General features: G+C 41.2%; 1 protein-coding gene across 2 annotated transcripts in view; it reads left to right on the forward strand.

Annotated features, from left to right (window-relative positions):
• Positions 1–18,611, forward strand: part of nup214 (nucleoporin 214) — a gene marked incomplete in the record, with an annotated part of 33,232 nt that overhangs the window by 1,603 nt on the left and 13,018 nt on the right. The window contains 26 exon segments of one of the 2 annotated variants that reach the window (XM_035668533.1): positions 258–456; positions 550–620; positions 732–795; positions 980–1,083; positions 1,716–1,822; positions 1,995–2,061; positions 2,521–2,644; positions 5,445–5,603; positions 6,559–6,994; positions 7,074–7,210; positions 7,295–7,383; positions 8,302–8,385; positions 8,642–8,791; positions 9,000–9,158; positions 9,282–9,385; positions 9,473–9,652; positions 10,039–10,127; positions 10,213–10,299; positions 10,556–10,864; positions 11,022–11,189; positions 11,610–11,721; positions 13,444–13,504; positions 14,354–14,423; positions 14,605–14,689; positions 15,073–15,125; positions 15,231–16,751. In XM_035668533.1, the coding sequence (XP_035524426.1) occupies positions 258–456; positions 550–620; positions 732–795; positions 980–1,083; positions 1,716–1,822; positions 1,995–2,061; positions 2,521–2,644; positions 5,445–5,603; positions 6,559–6,994; positions 7,074–7,210; positions 7,295–7,383; positions 8,302–8,385; positions 8,642–8,791; positions 9,000–9,158; positions 9,282–9,385; positions 9,473–9,652; positions 10,039–10,127; positions 10,213–10,299; positions 10,556–10,864; positions 11,022–11,189; positions 11,610–11,721; positions 13,444–13,504; positions 14,354–14,423; positions 14,605–14,689; positions 15,073–15,125; positions 15,231–16,751 (4,789 nt within the window). 2 annotated transcript variants of the gene reach the window in all.

Raw genomic sequence — 18,611 nt, forward strand, 5'->3', positions numbered from 1 at the left:
AACTAATTTGAAAAAAAGTCATACAGCAATCATTTTTACTAGCTTGCAATTAAGTTTACCATAAAGTTGAATTAATCTACCTTTTTATTGTGACCTTTATAAACACACTGTTTGTACATTTCCACTAATATTAGTTATTTTATGGAAATAAAAATCAGCCAGAATCACAATTTTCAGTTTAATTACTTGCCTGTATATTTAATTATTAAATGCATTTGACTAGTTGATTTTATTTTATTTTTTCTTTACCATTCCAGGCAAGACCACAAAAGTTGCCTTTTGCGTCGCTGCTGCCTCCAGTACCCTCTGGCACTTTAGTGCACGACCTGAAGTGGAATCCTGCTCAGACCTCCATGTTGGCTGCCTGTATGTCCGATGGCAGTATGCAGATTTTGGAGGCTGCTGATGGTGTCAGAGTGCTGGCCGAGCTACCTGCTTCAAGTGGCATCACATGCAGTGAGTGAGACTCTAAACATAATATCTGAGTTTGCCTACACTCCACATCTCTATAGGGGCTTAATTGTAGTTAATGTATTTTGTTTCAAACAGTTTGCTGGAGTCCAAAAGGAAAACAAGTTGCTGCAGGAAAAATGAATGGCACCGTCAGTCAGTATACCCCAGTAAGTGAACCTAATTTACTGTCATTAAAATGTAAACACTTATTGCCCCATAAGAGAGGCTGCAATCAATGATGATGAGATGAGTAACTGTTTTTCTCCTCTGCTAAAAAGGCACTAGAAGAAAAGAAAGTTATCCCATGTCCACACTTCTACACCTCTGACGAACCTGTCAAAGGTAAGGGGAATCCCGTACCTATAAAATGAAATGAGATCTGTGTTGTACCCCCATATACTTGGCTGGGTTATTAATAGCATATAATGACAATATATTACATTTTCTTAGTTACTTGCATTTGACTTTCATTACTGTTTGAGTCCCATTTGTGGCTAACGCCTCTCTTTCCTGTTATCTCTCACAGTTCTGGATGTGCTGTGGCTGAGAACCTTTGTGTTTGCAGTGGTGTATGCTGCTGCTGATGGGTCCCTTGAGACCCCTCCTGATCTAGTGTTGGTTTCCCTCCCTGTGAGTATGCCCTACATCTGTAGTCCACGGAATTCGCCTTATCCATTAGGATTTTGCTCATCATCATAATCATTCTTTTCAAATTCACATGAATGTTACCTGTTGATTACCTGTTTTCTCCACATGGCCACAACAACAAATGCAGCAACTAATCTAGCATTACATGCTCCTTCATTTTTGTATTACAGCTTTTGAGCTGAACGCTGTGGTGTTTTACATTTTTGTGTAGTGGCTCTGTAATTACATAGGGGCTCCAACTGCTACTGACATGTGTCTTCTTATTTATTCTTATTTGAGCAGGATGCTTCATGTGACTGACCACAAAGCCATACACTATAAGGCTATAGTTGTTGGCTTCATAAAGCTACTTGGGTCACAACGTAACCCACATGTGCATGTTCAAACCAGCTGTGTCACATAATATGATATTTTAAATCTAAGTTAGATGTCAATGTGTTAATACATATGAACAGTACTTACACACAGTACTTACCAGTTTATGTAGTGGCATTCTTTTTGTGAAATGCTTAAATATTCTTTCACAATACTGAAGTTTCATCAGTTTTTCCATCTTGTTAATGTACCTTAAGCAAATGTGTGACAAAGTGTGATTTTTGTTTCTTTTTTTGTAGAAGAAGGATGAGAGGGTAGATACAAAGTACCTGCACTTTAGTGACACAGTATATGGCAGCTGCACTGAGAGACAACACCACTACTTCCTCAGCCACATAGAGGACTGGTAAGAATGCTAACATTGTACAGGCATGGATGGTATTGTAGGCATCCAAAAGCATGTTCACTGTTGATTAAATGCACTGTTTATGTCGTCAAACTCTTAAGTTTGTTCTTTTTTAATGTCATTTGAAATTAATGTAATGTGTCGTGTTGCCTCATTGTTTATTTCATTCCAGGGACCTTGTGTTTGCAGCATCAGCAGCTTCCATTGAAGTCAGCGTTATAGCCAGACAAGATGACAAGGTACTCAATTAAGTGAAAAGCTGAAAATGTTATAGAAATCTTTACATTAAATGACACACTGGTTTTAATATAGATATACATTAAAGATGTGTCTCACTCTGAGGGATTACCTTCAGTTCCATTAGAAAAGTTAACCATGACATCAGTGTAGTTCTGAAAGAAAAACATGACATTTTGAATGTTTGAGATGAAATATAAAAAGGTCACATAACTGTGAATGTACTGAAATGTTTAATTTACTGTGTTGTACTGCAAAACAAACAGCGTTATCTTGGGTCTTGGTTTTATCAAAGCTACAATTGATACAGTTCTGATACTCAAGTTTGTTTGACATATTTATTTAGCTTTAATTTACAGTTGGAATCCTTTGTGTATGGTGTGAGGAAAACACACCAAATGTCTGTAGACTGTCATGACCAAGACAGATTGGTGTCTATTTCTTCTTTTTTTTTTTTTTAGATCTGGGAGCTTTGGATCCTGGAGGATGCGAGTAGGGCTGAGCTTCCAGTGACCGAGACAAATGAAGACACTCTTCCCCTCGGTGTAGCAATAGACTATACCAGCCAGCAGGAGATCCACATCAGTAAGTGAATTTCTTCTTTCTACTCTTTGTACTTTCTCTCTTCACCTTTCTGACCAAATTTGCACATCTACATAATGTGGCTACGTTGTTGTCAATTAGCAAATTAACATTAATGTGTGTGGGTGTGTGTGTATATATATTTATATATTTTTTAGCACTTAAAAAATTTAGGCTATACCTTTCTAGGGGGATTTCTTCAAACAGTTTTTAAGCATTTAAGCAAAGGTAAAATGCCCTTTTATCGCAATTATGTTGTTTTAATCAGTATTGTTGTCAGAATTGTTATGCTGATGTTCTATCTGCCAGAACTCCAGTAAAAAGAGAAGTTGGCTCAATGCTCACCCCAATGTACAGTCACTTTGGTGCAGTTCATTTATTTATTTTATAAAGCTGAGGTAGATTGTTTTCTATACCATTTTCGCATAGGTTTGGCATGTATTTAATTCATGTTATACGCCAAAACAGGCCCTGCCACCTGGTTTCTGAATTCAGAAAATGTACTCTATCCAAGTTGTTATATGATCACTATCACAATTAATCACATACACTGTGATAGAATATATTAGGCATATTGCCCCTATTTGTCAGCATGCTCTCTGCCATAATCAAGCTGAAATGACAGCATCTCCCACTTCAGTTGTCAAAGGATATTAAATTCAATCTTTTCCACTCGCAATTGCCATTTATTTGTTTTTTGGATATCACTTTTCACAGCGTTATTAATCATAAATGTTGTTGCATGTCTGCACTGAAGCTCACTGAACCCACAGGGAAAATAGTTAAATAGCAGTATGGACGGTGAGGAGAAAATTAAACCAGTTTAGGCAGGTTTGTACACCATCTGCCACCGGCGATACCGCCCACCCCGAAAAGCCTGTTTTAATGAACATTCATGCTTGGAATTATTTCATACTGAAATGGATATATGTTTCACTGTTTTTTTGAAAAAACTCCCTTTGTCTTTTTGGATTCTTGCAAACGATTTTCTGTGGCACAAAGTTGTTTGTTGGAATATTTAAGAGCAGAGGATGGAGCTTGACGTACTGAATTTAATAATAGTTGGTGTTATCGTAATTGTTTATTATAATGCATTTCATTGTCTTTGTTTAAGCTCCAAAACATTTTATGTCCAACACTCTCCTCATGATCAGATGAAGCTGAAATCTGTCAGGTTTCTTTGTGCATACAGGATCCACTGCAGTGCTCTATTGCAGCATGTGTAAAGAATAGTGATAAGCTACCGTCTCAGTACACTGTTTTATCTTAAATGGCCTAGTCTGCCAGACATTCACGTAGAGCTGGTGTTGCTGTCTAGTCACATCTCTCCCCGTTCACTCTAAGAACTCCCTCCCCAGCAAGAAAAAACCCCCCCTGCAATTTGAGCAACATTTTGATATAATTGTAGTCTGATCAAAACCTTTATCCGAAGTGAGACATTAGATAGGGAAAGTGAAGGAAGAGTAACGAGAGAGTTATCTGTGGAGAAAAAATGCACTCATTAAAATGGCTCAGACAAGCTAGAGGACCACAACAAACAACAAAGCCCAGACAATCCTGTTGCAGAATGCTGATGAGGTTTACCGTGTGCCTCTCCCTTCTGTTCGCTCTCTCTGTCACCCTCTATCTCTTTGCTTCTCTTGCTTTCATACTATAGTTTCTTAACTGATGAAACTAAACACGAGATTTTGTTCTTTGTATTGTGTGCTTATTTAATGCACAAGAACTTAGGATCACTTTATATCTTGAAACATAATACTAATCTGTGTTTACTATATGTGTTTTTATTAGATATAGGTTTGAATTTACGCAGTCAGTCCGATGCTAATATACTGTCATAATGTCAAAAGCAAACATGCAGTGCATGGGCGGAATATACTGTAGTTGCAAAATGCAGTATATATCAGAGAGGTGAGTCAGTAGTAATTAATCAAACACTGAAATGTACTGAGAAAGAGCAGCTACTACTGTCTTCCCCTGGAGACAGTGAAAGTTATACTTGAGGAATAGTTTTAGATAGGAGACATAGCTGTAGAGAGAACAAAGGGGACAAAGTGTTTGGTTTGCTTATTTGACGTATCTGAAATGACTAGTATCAACTCTGACTAATGCATCTTTAATTTGGGGAGAGAATACATCATTTAGATGTTGGTTGAGACTAGATTTGCCATTTTTGTATGCAGCCCACAGCACACTGCGTGATTTTGGAAAGTGCAGGAAAGTGGGTGTGAAGAGCAGGAAAGAGTTTGGGGTGTTTGGCAGGAAGAAGAACGCACTGGACTGTGTTTTACCAAATGAGGCATCTTAAGACAGTTGTCTCCGCACGACTACAGTGTGCCTTTCTGAACTAAACACTGGGTACTTATTTTAACCACTGGAGGGCGGAATGAGCCAAGGTCAATGAGATAAGTACTGCACTAACGTACATGCATTCTTTTGTGCTCAAATGCCTTCCACACTTTGAAGATTTAAATGACAAACAGCATTTTGTCATCATGAACAGAGCAAGCATAGTGAGAAGACGACACTTGCTGTTAATTGTCTCCCTTGTGCAGTGGTGTTATTTGGAAGAACAAAGCTGTGCAGAAAGCTAAATAATTTCTCACCAAAGTCTGTTACTGCATAATGTAGACTCTGAATATGTGTGTGGCTCTAAATTAATAGACTTAAGACAAAAGTTCCTACCACACAGCTATAGAGATTGTTCAAAATGTCTTTTACTCTACATCATTCAGACTACAGTATTTCTCTGTCTGAATGTCTTTTGCCTCTATCTGTACCCCATCTTTCCTCCCTCTCAAAGCGGATGAGAAGACCTTGCCACCAGCACCCACTATGCTGATGCTATCCACGGAGGGACTACTCTGCCCATTTGCCCTGCTCAACCTCAACCCTGGTGTTAAGCAACTGGTCTCAGCCCCCACTACCCTCCGCTTGGAGGGGGAGAGACTGCCCAAGCCAGGTAAGAGAGCCAGTGAGGTCAAGATACAGTATGTTTTAGTCTAAAGTGTTGTTGTTGTTTAGAGGGCTGCACAATTATTCCTAGTCATCTGAGAGAGCTGTCAATCAAGCAAGCACATCCAAATGCATCCCTTATTAAGCTTACCCTCATGTCTTAAAGGAACAAGACTAATTCTGCATACAATTTTAGTTCTTAACTTAAATCCACCTATGAAGGTTGGAGGTTTTTTGCATAATCAAATAGGGCCTACAGAGTTTTGAATTGTATTTCAGTAGTAGTGGTGATGAAAGCAGAAAGGTTTCAAGTTTTTGAGGGCAAAATTATATTTATAAATGCTAACGATGTTTTAAAGATTTTTTCTTTGTTGCAATGCTGTGAAGTTTTTAAATAACTAAGCATTTGTTGTTCAGTCACTTTTCACTTTCTATTCACCAACATTTGTTGAACGAGACCAGTTGTATTGATCATGTAGGGATCTTTGACTAGACTGTAAGGTGTTTACTTTTCTATAGCCCTATTCGCACGGGACTAATATTATCACGGGACCTCTGTGTTTGGCGAAATATGGTAGGTAATTTGCGGTGGAATTTTTACTTTACAAATTACGGACATGGCAGATTCGCACGGGATTAAGATCACAGACAACCTCTGCAATTATTACAAATTACTAGAGGTCCCCAGGTAATACTAGTCCAGTGTGAATAGGGCTTAAGAAACTATGAAAACAGTGTTTTTGCTTAGCTAAACTCATTCAGAAAGAGGCTCAATAACATTTGTGCAAAGTCCTTTGAAGTATGACAGAAATTTGGCTGTGAGCGTCTAACCATGAAAAATGGTTCTCTTCTTTCCTAAGGCTAATCAAGTTGCATCTAGAATTAGCAATCTTTGCTTGAAGACAAAACTTGCCTAGCATGTGATGAGATCAAATGACAGCAAATTTCTTTTCTGTTCACAGGTTCTTTTGCGACTCAACTACCCAAAATTGCTGCCTCCATCCCATCTGCGCCAGCAACATTCTCAAACCTCGGTCTTACTCCAGCCCCTGCTGCCTCTTCCTCTGCTGCCCCATTCAGCATGGTTCCCACAGCTCCTGTGTCGTCATCTTCATCATCAGGTTTTACTTTCTCAGTACCAACTACATCCACCACCTCTGCCCCTTCAGCCTCCCCCCTGGTGGGATCCACATCTTTTGGCTCGGGATCCACACTTTTTGGCTCAGGGTCCACGGGCTTCCCCTTTACCTCCAAACCTCCCTCTGTCACTCCCTCAGCACCTTCAGCGTTTACTTTCACCCCTTCCATCAAACCGTCACCAGTGGCAGCTCCAGCTCCAGCACCCCAGAACCCGGCTGCTCCCTCCCCATCAACAGTGAAACTGAATCTAAATGAGAGGTAAATCAGTGTTTTTCACCAATCATTTGAGACATTAAAGTTCTTATACACATAATATACACAAATACTCTTTCCCAAGATTTTCAACATTGGAGACGCCAGCACCAACACCACAGTCTTTCTCATTCACTTCCCCGCTGGCCAAAACAGCTGTCTCAAATTCCAGTAGTTTGACCGCCCCTTCGCTCTCAACCACTAAACCACCAGCTGTATTAGGTAGGAAAATCCTCAGTTCCTTGACTATTATACCTTGTGCTCATGCTTTGGCTTGTGATTTTATTATTATTGGTTGTGTTGCAGCCCCAGTGCGTCCAGTTCAAACCAGCACACCACCCACAGTCATCCAGAAGCCTTCTCCTGCTGTGCAGGGCCGTGTCCAAACTCCACAGGTCCTGTCTGGTTTTGTTGATGTTTTGCTCTACAATATGCCAAAAGATAAACACATTATAATCACAGAGAACCACTGAAGGGACAGAGCCTAGTACATTCAACCTCCCCTAGATTTTTAAGGATCATAACAATATTCAGTAAGACAGTGTTGCTATTTGTTTTATCTACTCTGCAGTTTCATCATCTTAACCCATTTTCATGCAACTTTGGCTTAATATTTTGTGTGGAGAATACTAAAGTTAAATAGATAAATATGCCCAAATATGCATGTTGGTGCACAGTTAGCTATGCAGTGTGCTAAAAAAAAAAGACTAAATATATGAATGGATTAGCTGCAGTAATAAGTAAACTGGATTTCCAAAACTGTCAAATTAGCAACATTCTTCCACACTGCATCAAGAAACAGTGTATCACAAGTAAATAAAAAACATTCAGTCCCCATAGGAAGTACACCACAGTAATTAATCTAGGAAACATCCAGTCCACAAGAGTAAAAGTAAAAAGGATACAATACATAATATCAACAGTTAGCCCGTTGGTTAGCTTTGTAAGCAGTAAACTGATCACAGAAAAAGTAACAAATGCCAGAACAGCTGAATGATAAAAAGAGTTGACAATACTTCAACAAGGGCACTCGGGGAGAAAAAAAAGAAGATGCAACATTTGGTAACAGATCTAACAAAATGGTGGAATGTCAGTTGAATTGCAACTGCTACGGAACTGTGCTGGTAGTTGTTGCTACTAGCAACAGAATGTTGAACTAAAACCAACTGTTGGTGGCAGAAGAAAAGTGCAGTGTTATATTAGCATTAGAATACAGAAATTCTTTCTTTTTTTTTTTTTTTTGGTCCAAACTTTCATCAAGGTTGTGTGTATTTGTCTGTGACTGTTTCTTACTTTACCACTTCTCGATACAGGCAGCTGTTAGTGTGAAGGCCCTGGAGAAGCAGCTACAGCAAAAGAAAGACTCTGATCCCATTATGGCTGGTATACTGGAGGAGGTGAGACACATCATCCAGACACCACTGGAGTACCTTTGTACCACTTTTAATTGGTGATGTTGTGAAAAATTGAGAGCCTCATAGCTCAAACCAAATAAGGCAAAATGCTAACTGGATGCTCATGACGAATACACTGTAGGTTTCCTTGTTTCCAGGTTTTACATAAATCTTCAAGGCTAGTTATAACGCAAGTGTTTACTAAGTGGAGATTTGAAGGATTTACAAATAACTAAGCATGTCTTTGGCGCGTCTTTAGATTGCCCACTTCCAGAAGGAGTTAGATGACCTTAAAGCACGAAGCGCAAGAGCAGACTTCAAGGTTGGCACCAATGATGAGATGAAGGAGTTGAGGAAGGAGTCGGAGGACCTCCATATTTTCACCCTGGAGATCAAGGAAACTACTGAGGTAAGACAATGATAAACAAAAACACTTTGAAATACTGCTTGGGCTGACTGAATGCAATGGTCTTAACAAAATCACTGTCATAAATGTACAGTGTTATGATAAACAAAAACACCAGCATGTGTGCCATCTTCCCTTCTTGTGACTAAGGGGGACAATTATTATTATAGCATTACTATTCTCTTTCAAACTTTTTTTTTATGATTCACAGTCTCTCCATGGAGATATTGGTACACTAAAGACCACCTTGCTGGAGGGCTTTGCTGGGGCAGAAGAAGCCAAAGCCCAGAGTGAGCTGGGCAGAGACAGAAATTACAGACAGCTGCTGTACAAGAAACCTCTGGATCCACGCAGTGAGGAACAGCTCAAGGTGAAAAGCAGGAGGAAGATAAATGATGTTTGCATGAATGGATACTTTCTCAAGCCTTTACATGAATCGCCTGCATACTCATAGCATTTTGTCAATCCTTTTTAATTTTTCCTTTTTATTCAGGAGATTCGCAGGCTGTACCAGTATGTTACATTTGCTGTGGAGGATGTCAATGATGTGTTGGATGTGGAATGGGAGAAACACCTGGAGAAGAAGAAAAAGCTGAAGTAAGCACAAAAGACCAGCTATGGGAGTATTTGATACAGAAAATATTTGGCTTTAAGTATCATTTGAAATAATTATCTTCTTCGCAGACACATGGTCGTGCCAGGGCGTGAGGGTTTGTTCACCACACTGGCCAACAACCTGTGCATTATCAACCAGCAGAAGAACAGATTGGACCAGTTGGTTAAGGAACTCACTTCACTGCGCCTCTACAACAAGACTGCTGCTCCAACTATAAACCGCAGTACTGCTACAGCACCAACTTCTGGGTAGGAGCTGGCAAAGAAAGTCGATTAGAATGTGAAAAAACTTTAAATGAGTATTACATTTTGTAGATTTTCACTTTGTTTTGAGAAGGGAGACTGCCGAGTTGGTTTGGGAATCAGAGACTTCATATTTCAAGTTAACCTTGACTTAAATAGGCTACAAAATGAATCTAGAGCAGTTTTTGAAAAATTAAATGGCGTAGCATAATAACTAACAATATAATGACTGCAGTCCATAAATAAGACACTGATTGCACTCATTTCTTTCAGTGTAGCAGCCTTTATATGATATTAACATTCATTTCTAACTTGTGCATCGGTACAAATGGCTTTCGGCGAAGGTTTTCTAGTTTGCTATTTGAACAACTTATGTCTGTGTTTTATGACAGTTTGGAAAGCGAGCTTGAAAGCTTACGTGACACACTCCTCAAGGCCAGGCTGGACTCCAGCCCTCCTATGGCCAAATCCAAATCTCCAGGTATCAATCTTCATATATTTATGGTAGAAAATAATAAAGGATATCATGTTTCTTAATTCTATGCTAACTATAGATGTTTCTCCAGCAGCTAAGATATCCCCAGTGAAACAGTCCCAGTTGCGAAATTTCCTCTCAAAGGGACAGATGCCTCCTGTCCGCTCTACTGCACCAGGTACACATATCCTGCTCAAACTAATTTAACAGGGATTACTCTAATATTAGGAGGTGGAAACCTATTGATTTTTCTTGTTTAAATTTGGTTTAATGACAAGAAATTTGTGGTTGCATGAAAGTTTACAAATGTAGTTTAGCTTTTACCATAAACTCTCAAAGGGAATCCAATAATAGTAAAAAAAAGAGATTAATAAAAAAAGAAGCTATGCCACATGTAATGGTGATTTAAATGTTCTTCATCTACTCTCTTCCAGCCAACCTGTCTCGCTCAGCCTTCCTTTCACCTAAATACTATGAAGACTTGGATGATGTGAGCTCCACGTCCTCCCTGTCCCAGTCCCTGGAGCCTCACCCGGTTCACTTGGAGCTGGAGGAGGAGGAACTACAGCCAGAACCTGTTCCAGTGACTGTCATTCCTCAAGCATTGTCTACCCCCCGCCACCCTACAGTCGTGAGGACCCCTTCTATCCAGCCTGGCTTTGGGGCCATCCAGTCCACCCCTTTAACCAAAATTCACTCAGTACCGGGTATGGGCTTTGGACTCAGCCCTATTGTCAACCCTGGTGAGTAAATCGTATAAACTATTCGATGCAACGTTCAGTTGTTTGGCATTCAAAGCCACAAGATAACTGCTTTTAAATGCCAAATGAAACACAAAGTGCTAAACCCCAGTAGACATACTTTGTTTCATAAATGTTGCTCACTGTATTGATATTTCAGTTCCTACCAATAAGATCAACCTCAGCGGGGCTGATAGCACTGCTCTTGCCACAAAGACAGTAAAACATGGAGCCCCACCGACTGAGAGGACCATACCTGTCACCGTCCCTGCACAGCAGGCTGCGGGCACTGCGGCTCTACGCAGACAGATGGCCAATCAGAAGACGGGTAGGAAGAACAAGCAAAAGTCACCAGCCTTTGACTGCAATTAAAAATAATTATTTATTTGTTTACTTTTAAATGGTAGTGGAGATGTGTTAAGTTGTTATGGGCAACACTGTGTATAAGAAGCTGGTTATAATATTGTATTGCCATACCCACTGTAATTCACCAGGGGGAGACACAGACTTCCAGACCAAATAATGTAATACAGGTAGCCTTATGTCCCAGCTCAGTGCCCCTTCATATTCGAGACTCGCATACTAAACTGATAGTTTCAGTATAATTCAAACCAGGCTCAAATCACCATGGAAACATTCAATTCATTTAAATACACCTGTCTGGTATGTTCCTTTTTTAATACAAACATTGGTGTGTATTTCATCTCTGTGTGTGAATTGCTCACATATGCGTTGGTGTGTGTTCCAGCTGTTGTCAGTACTTCCTTGACAGAGTCGACTTTGAAGACTGTTCCTCAGGTGGTCAATGTCCAGGAGCTCAAGGACAAAGGGCCTCCTGTGCCAGTTCCCAGTATAATCAGGTAAAATCCAAAAATGATGTAGAAAACTTTTTTTGAGTTAATTATGTTATGAAATTCCTGTAGTTAGACCTTTTCCAGAGAGAAGTGAGTAGAGTCTTTATTTGTGGGAGAGGGAGAGAGACATCTTCAGTGATAGCTAGCTATGTGTAATCTGCCTCAGAAAACATATAATGGCAGACACAGTATGCAGACACAGTATGCATTCAGCACACAATTCTCATCATTCTTTTTTTTTTTATGAATTTAGTTTTCTGCTCTGGATATGGCTTTTATACAATGGTATTGATATCACTAAACCTAATGTAATTTCTAAGCAATACAGAAAACTGGTACTAGGATTATACTATTTCATTGTATTATTTTGCAGAATAGCTGTAACAATTCTGCAATATTTTAGTGTTTGTAGGCACTGGCTGATGACACATTTTCGCTGTTAGCCCCTGAGTCATTGTACATAGATTTGCTTTGGTTTTCATGCAGTTCACTTTGAATATGAATGGAGTCCTTTTGGTACAGGTCACATTTAATTTACCTGGCAGATAAAGATATTTAGCATTTTGCCATTTCCCATTTTATTTCTTATTGGTGTTAATACATTTTTTATTTATTTTCTTATATATCTAATCTATCCTACATATATTATCTATCTATATATATTAAACATGTTATATATTATATAATATTTATGGAATTACATCATGCCTGCCCCCACTTGGATCTATTTCTAATACAGTGAGTAGACAGTCTGCCACTATGAATCCTCCAGGGCTCCAGTGTTTGTTTTGAGTGTCTCCTCTGTATAGATTTATCAGGTCACTGACTCTGCCTAATATTAACCAATCCACACGACTGGCAGAGGCCAGCAGCCTTTAAGGATGTCTTACATTTGCATCCCAGCATGTTTTTTTCAAGCATTACATCTCTATATTCTTATTTCCTTCCCTTTTTTTAAACCTACTTTATGTTAATGTATTGTGTATGATTACGTCCATGCCATATACAGTCCATTCTGTTCAGTATTACAGCTATGATCTGTGTTTTATTGTTGTGGCTCTACACCAGCACACTGGGTTTTAAATGAAACAATGACTGTGATGTTTAAAAACCGGTATGCTGGAGAATGGGGCAAAATATTGTCTCTTTTCATATCATTATCATCTTTACTTCCTGTTCTTCATGTCTTTTTATTGGGCTCTTTATTCCCTCCATGATTCACACACTCCTGTTATGCCCCTTCCTGCCTCCTGCACCTTACCCTTTCTGCCTCACTGGACTGTGCTCCACTTTTGTGCTTGATATTTCGGCATCCCTCCTTGGGGCTATTCTCAAATAAAGCCTGCTCACAATAACAAACCAGCAAAGCAAGGCATTGTGGGAGTAAGATGATTACGAAAGCGGGCTTTTCCCAGATTCCGCACTAACATACTTTTATCACTGTCAAACGGTCACAGTGCAGACATTTCTTCAAACGATTCCCAGCTCAATACAGATAACCAGTTTGTATATTTTCTTTTTGTCAAACAAGATTTTAAAATGTTCAAAAATGTATGCTGCTTATCCAGCTCTACACAAAGAAAATATTTGGTAGCACGACGCGTGCATGGACACCTAATTTCATTAAACATGAACCCCTCATTCACTAAAATGTGACATGTTTGTTATATTTGTTTGTGTAGGCGGATTAAAAACACTCTCCTCTCCCTCTTCTGCTCTCTTTCCCAGTTCATCAGTGCCAGATCAAGCAGGTCCAGTCTTTGCCGTTTCTTCCAACCAGGCCAAACGAGTACGTACCATATCTGTCTCCATCACAACAAGCTCTCATCTTTTCACTTATTTGTTCATCCACACAGCTATGTCTCAATAACTATCGCTTAAGTGACATGTTATCCTTTAAATAGTTTGTAAAATCAATCAAGCATCTTTACTTGCTCACAACTCCTATTTTTACAAAGTGCAGGAAAAGAAGAAAGAATGTCCGCCATGTCAAAATAGATTAATCTATATCATTTTTTTGCCCCTATCAGCTACGCCCAACCACTTAGTCTACGCTTAAAAAACACCTGATCTGCTTCTCTGATAAACAGATTCATTAGTTGAGAGAAATATGAATACATTGGCATTCTGAGATTTCAAATAGAGTTGCAATGGTGGTTCTTAAAATCAAGCAAATTTAGTGTTCGTGTCCCTCTCTTCGCAACTTTAAAAAACATTCAACTTGCGGAAATTCACAGAATGCTGACAGCTTTGCGTGTGGAGACGAACCATTAACTGCATGGGTGAGAAATGTCCCAGCTCCCTCCTATGTTGATGTTATAAATTGCAGTTGGGTGACAGGGGAACTCCTCACCCAAATCTTCGTCACTGTTCAGGCCCAAGTTCATTTTATTGGAACTGACCTGAACATACTGATCTCCAGCCACGTGTGTGTGTACACACACTTGCTTTTTCTCTACCACTGCGTTAAGATTACAGTTTACTGCACCTGCACTGTAACCACTAGCAGTGTTTTCAAAGGAAGCTGCATAATGATTTCTTTTGTAATACACATGATAAATAAACAGTGTTTTTCTCTGTTAAGACTTTGCATAATTAAGTTATAATAGCCGCTGCCTATTTAAAACTGTCTGTGCAGAATCCTGCCCAAGGTATCCAGAAGATGTCCTCTGAAAATACAACCACCACACAGGGAAGCTTCGTGTTTGGTAAGCACTGGTTATGTATATGTGCATAAATATGTTTCCACCTATTGCTCAGATTTGGTTACACACAAACAAAATGGCAGTGCAGAACATTGCTTATGATTCTTGACCATATCCAAATCCTGACATTTTATCTTGACACATTTTGTTTGGTTTTTTTTGTTTTGTTTTTTTTGTCCTTCAGGTCAGTCACCCAAACCAGATGTTTCTGTGGCTTCTGCTAGCTCAGCAGAGCAAATTACCAGCAAAGGTTTTTCCTTCACATCAGGGTGAGTAAACTTATGAAAATTAAAGAACCATTCTGAAATATAAAGAACGACTAACATTTTGTATATTATGGTTAAGATCAAATCAAAATCCCTCTCTTTTCCTATAAAAGGTTGAAACATTTTTGATGAGTCATCCTGCACTTGGTGGTGTATATATCAATGTATTTGTCCATTCAAATGTAATTTGGGGCAACCAACCAAAAACACATCCCATCATATAAAAAAAGCACCATTGGCTTGTGTAAGAGTGGTTGTGGTCTATTTTATTCATTTCTCTCTCTACCCCTGACTCATAATCTAACAACGCTCTGAGATTTGTCACATTACAGAAGCTTAAGATGCTCTCACTGTTGTTTCATTTTGACTTGAATGTTCTTTTGCAGGTCTTCGGGCTTCAGTTTTGCTTCAGTTACACAGGGAGCTGGAATATCACAAGGTAAAAACAATAGAGCAGCTTGGTATCAGATTGGCGGAGGATGTTGTCAAACATACACACCTTCTGTGATATTCTGATATGTTCTTTGTCCTTTTATTTCTCCAGTGAAGGATGTGAATAAATTCGCCTTTGGTGGAAATGGCAAGATGATGTTTGGCCAGACTGGAGAGGATTCATTCTCCACTGCTCTTGGCTCTGGGTCTCCCACCCTTCCTCCAAGCACATCAGGAGACAAGCTCACCTCCACCACGACTGCCCTTAGGTTAGAGCCACAGCCCCCTAAGACTGTTGGAGGAGAAACTCTGGGCATTTTCTCTGGACTACGTGTGGGCCAAGGAGAAGAAGCTAAAGATTCATCCATCAAACCTGCTGCTTCTTCATTTGCCTTTGGGGAAACTGGACTTGGTACGGGCAAAGGAGCAGCACAGTTTAGCTTTGGTGCAATACTCCAAAAGTCTGCAGAAGATTCTACAGTAGCAGACTTGTCCAAAGGTGCAGTGTCGGGCAGTTTGTTCAAGCCTCCTGAATCAAATCCCAAGCCTGCCGTCTCTGTTCCCCAATCTAGCTCAATTGCCCCAACATTACCTACATATTTCAGTAGTCTTCTCGGAGCTTCTTCAGACTCATCAGAGGAACCAAAAGTGCCCCCACAACCTTCCGAACCCTCACCACCTCCTGAAAAAGAACCTGCTACTGAACCACGTGTAGAGAGCACCACTCCTCTAGCAATACCTGAGTCCGCAGGGGATTCTGCCGCCACAGAAACCACAGCAGCCACAGTTACAGCACCAATATCCACACCTCCTTTGGCCATAGCTGCCCCTACCCCAAACCCTCCCACCTCCATCACCGCCCCAACTGAAGCGACCCCTCCAACACCAGCCAGTGCGGCTCCCACATTTGATCTCACCCCAGACAGCACCACCACCGCTGTTCCTGCGCCCACTTCAGCTGCTGCCACCCCTGCTGTAGTACCCGTCTCTCAGGTAGCTCCAGCAGCATTCCAGGTGCCCAGTTCTGACAAACCCGGTTCCATTTTTACTCAGCCTGCCCTTTTAATAACAGACAGCAGTTCCCTTGGAATTACACCAGTTATCTGCACAGCTGTGCCTGCAGCCACCACTCCTACCCCTACTGTTGCTAACACTACTACTACTGCCGCTAGTGTGTTTGGGCAACCGGCTGCACCTCCAGCGTCCTCCGCTCCTTCAGCCCCCGCAGCCCCCGCAGCCCCAGTATCGACTACATTTGGCTCAGCTGGGTTCGGTACATCAACTGGAACTGGTTTTGGCAAGTCCGTATTTGGCCAGGTGAGTGGCTTTGGCCAGCCTGCCGGCAACACTGGAACAGCGAGTGGCTTCTCTTTTGGCCAGTCAACATTTGGAGCAACTTCTAACAGTGCGACTACTGGAGGAGGTCTTTTTGGTGCTTCTACTGCTAGCAATGCCAGTTCCTTCTCCTTCGGCACGAGCAGTGCCAACACAGCCAGCAGCACTGGCTCAGGGCTGTTTGGGCAAAGCACAGCACCAGCATTTGGCCAGAGCTCTGGGTTCGGGCAAGGGTCTGTGTTTGGGAGTAATACCACCACATCCTCATCTACAGGATTCAGCTTCGGACAACCTGCAGGTGAGAGGGGGTCTGCACTTGATTTCTTACTGGTCACTGGTAAAATACAGTAAGAGTTTGTGGCTGATGGTTTAATTTCTTTCCACTGAGTAATTAAATCTGACCGTGGGATACAGTAGTAGTATAGCAAGTGTGTTTTAAAGATTAGGGATGTCCTCTGAAGTTTTTTTTTTTGCCATATCTGAGTCCTTTAACACTGCGTCCCCGCCGATACTGAGTCTGATACTTATGTTTACGTAAATGCTGATTAAATATGGATCTGACATATTGAAATAACAGCTGCAGGCAGCTAAATTTGGGTTTGTTGATCCAAATACTTGAGGTTCTGGTTCAGATATACTAAGTCTATGAGCTTACATCATTGTGTGATATGAATAAAAGTTTAACTGGGAGAATTTGACACCTGAACATGATCCACTAGGAGCAAGATGTATCACTCGGCTGGATTTGGTAGAACTACAGAAATACTGAGTCCACTCCACATTCTTCACTGGTGTCACAGAGCTTCTTCCCTCACAAAACACACCAGCTTTCAGAGAACAAGCACTGCATATCAGATAATTGCCATGACCTACCGCTGCGGACGCATGTCATTTTGTAAGCACCACCGACTATAAATGAGAAATTGCTACCTGAATGTTTTGTACACTGCTCTTTGCTAATTGTAATAACTAGTGAATCTGCATTTTGTCAACTAGGGGTGTAACGATTCACCAAATCCACGGTTCGGTTCATACTGCGGTTTTCCCCGTTTCCCCATTTTGCAGAGAGAGAGAGAGATGTTATCTGAGAGATACTCACTCTCACTCACACACTCAACACGACTCACCTCACTCACACTCACACTCTTCACTCATCCACACACTCACTCCACTCACTCACTCACTCACTCACACACTCACTCACTCACACCTCACGTCACTCACTCACGTCACATCACACATCAGCTCACGTCACTCACTCACTCACTCACACTCCACCTCACACCACTCACTCCACTCACTCACACTCACACACTTCACTCACTCACTCACACACTCATCACTCACACTCACACACTCACTCACTCTCAACACCGTCCACTCTCACACACTCAACGACTCCACACTTCACTCACTCCCTCACACACTCCACGTCACTCCACACTCACACACTCACTCACTCATCACACACTCATCACTCACTCACACACCTCAAATCACACACTCACAACTCACACACTCACATTCGACACTCACACACTACCACTCACTCACACTCACACACTCACTCACTCACACACTCACTCACTCACTCACTCACACACTCCACAACTCACTCACACACTCCCAACTCCACACACTCACTCACACACTCACCTCACTCACTCACTCACACTCACACACTCCACACACTCACTCACTCCACTCTCAGTCACTCACTCACACAACTCACACACTCACTCACACACTCACTCATCACACTCCACTCACCACTCACACTCACACTCACATCATCACACTCTCACTCACTCACACACTCACACTCACTCACTCACTCACACTCACTTCACTCACTCCTCTCATCACACTCACACACTCTCTCCGTCCTCTCATTGTTCAGCTTTCTCACACTCGCCTGCGTACAGCGACTCTGCGTCACGATGCCGACGGTCAGGGCCGTCCTGCTCACTGCTGCTGAGGAACTACCTGCACTTCAACCTGTTACGACCAGGCCCGAGAAACTCGTGTCCAAGTCTGTGTTTCCGAGCCTGGGCCACAACAATGAGTGGGCCCGATACCTGTACTACACGGTTGAGCCTGCCCTGAGAGCCTGAGAGCCCTGAGAGCCTGAGAGCTGGACCTGCCACAGCGCCCTGTG

This window comes from Morone saxatilis, unplaced genomic scaffold (genome assembly GCF_004916995.1).
Source record: "Morone saxatilis isolate NCDOM2014 unplaced genomic scaffold, NCSU_SB_2.0 Contig21, whole genome shotgun sequence".
Classification (NCBI taxonomy): Eukaryota; Metazoa; Chordata; class Actinopteri; family Moronidae; genus Morone; species Morone saxatilis.